The sequence below is a fragment of the Pygoscelis adeliae genome, unplaced genomic scaffold, assembly GCF_000699105.1.
Source record: "Pygoscelis adeliae isolate BGI_AS28 unplaced genomic scaffold, ASM69910v1 Scaffold171, whole genome shotgun sequence".
Lineage (NCBI taxonomy): Eukaryota > Metazoa > Chordata > Aves > Sphenisciformes > Spheniscidae > Pygoscelis > Pygoscelis adeliae.
Genome location: NW_008824186.1, coordinates 2,494,218 through 2,495,156, shown reverse-complemented (window position 1 = coordinate 2,495,156; position 939 = coordinate 2,494,218). Strand labels below are relative to the sequence as shown.

Here is a 939-nt window from a genome sequence, read left to right as displayed (position 1 = left end):
CGCGGAGCCCCGCGGGGGCAGAGCAGGGGGCTGCAGCCCGCCGCCGGAGAACGTCGCCTTTTGAATACCTACCGCTTAACTCCATAAGCGTGAAGCAGCCAGCACCCTGACGCTTAACTTAGGGTATTACAAGTATTTCTAAAAACACGGCAAGCCATAGCCAGTTGATGAGCCGCTGTCGGAACTGGTCAGTGTTTTTTCGTGCTAGTGACAGGATTCAAGTCGTAAACTACAAGATAAAGTTAGCTCAGTAACACAGCTACACTAGGGCAAAAGATTAGACAAGAATAAAGCACCTTACCCCTTCAGTGTGGATCCCAGGTTCATCTGATTCCATGTCATGCATTCAAGCTGTGAGGTCATTTGGTATAAATTGTCACTGTTGGGAAAATATGTAGAATTAGAACAAAAGTTACTGCGATCAAATTAAAACCGATACGTCACGATAGCAACATTTTCTTTGCTATTGTTTTTAAATATGTAACAGTAGAAAGTGAATTTATTTTATATCATCCCTTTTATGGATGTATTATGAATTTAAAAAAAAAGAAAAGGAAATAAAGGAATGGCTATGGATCGAAAAGTCTCCTTGAGTCGGCAAACCTGTAAATCTGCAACTAGCTGGAAGTGGAGACATAAAACTTTTTCCTTACAGAAAAGTAATATCCGATATTGACACATTGAAATTAATGAAACGAATATAGGCAGCCTGGCGGGCTAACGAAGCAGATTATTTGTTTTAAAAAGGCAAATCCGTTAACTGTTTTAACCAGGAGTGTGAGAGACCACGTGGTTAATGGAGTGAAGCAGCTATCGTGACTCGTGATGGATGTTACTACATAGAGGGGCTTGACAAGCAGGAGAAAAATGGAGTGGCTGAGCGATAAACGAAGCTCACCGCTGGAATACGCTCTTTCCCGCCGGCACACACCGAAGGCG

The 939-nt window shown here is 42.8% G+C and overlaps 1 protein-coding gene across 1 annotated transcript in view; it reads right to left on the bottom strand.

The window, feature by feature from the left end:
• WT1 (Wilms tumor 1) overlaps nucleotides 1-939 on the bottom strand; it is a 38,819-nt gene that overhangs the window by 23,888 nt on the left and 13,992 nt on the right. The window contains exon 3 of the mRNA XM_009334577.1: nucleotides 302-379. Within this exon, the coding sequence (XP_009332852.1) occupies nucleotides 302-379 (78 nt within the window). The remainder of the gene's footprint in view (nucleotides 1-301; nucleotides 380-939) is intronic.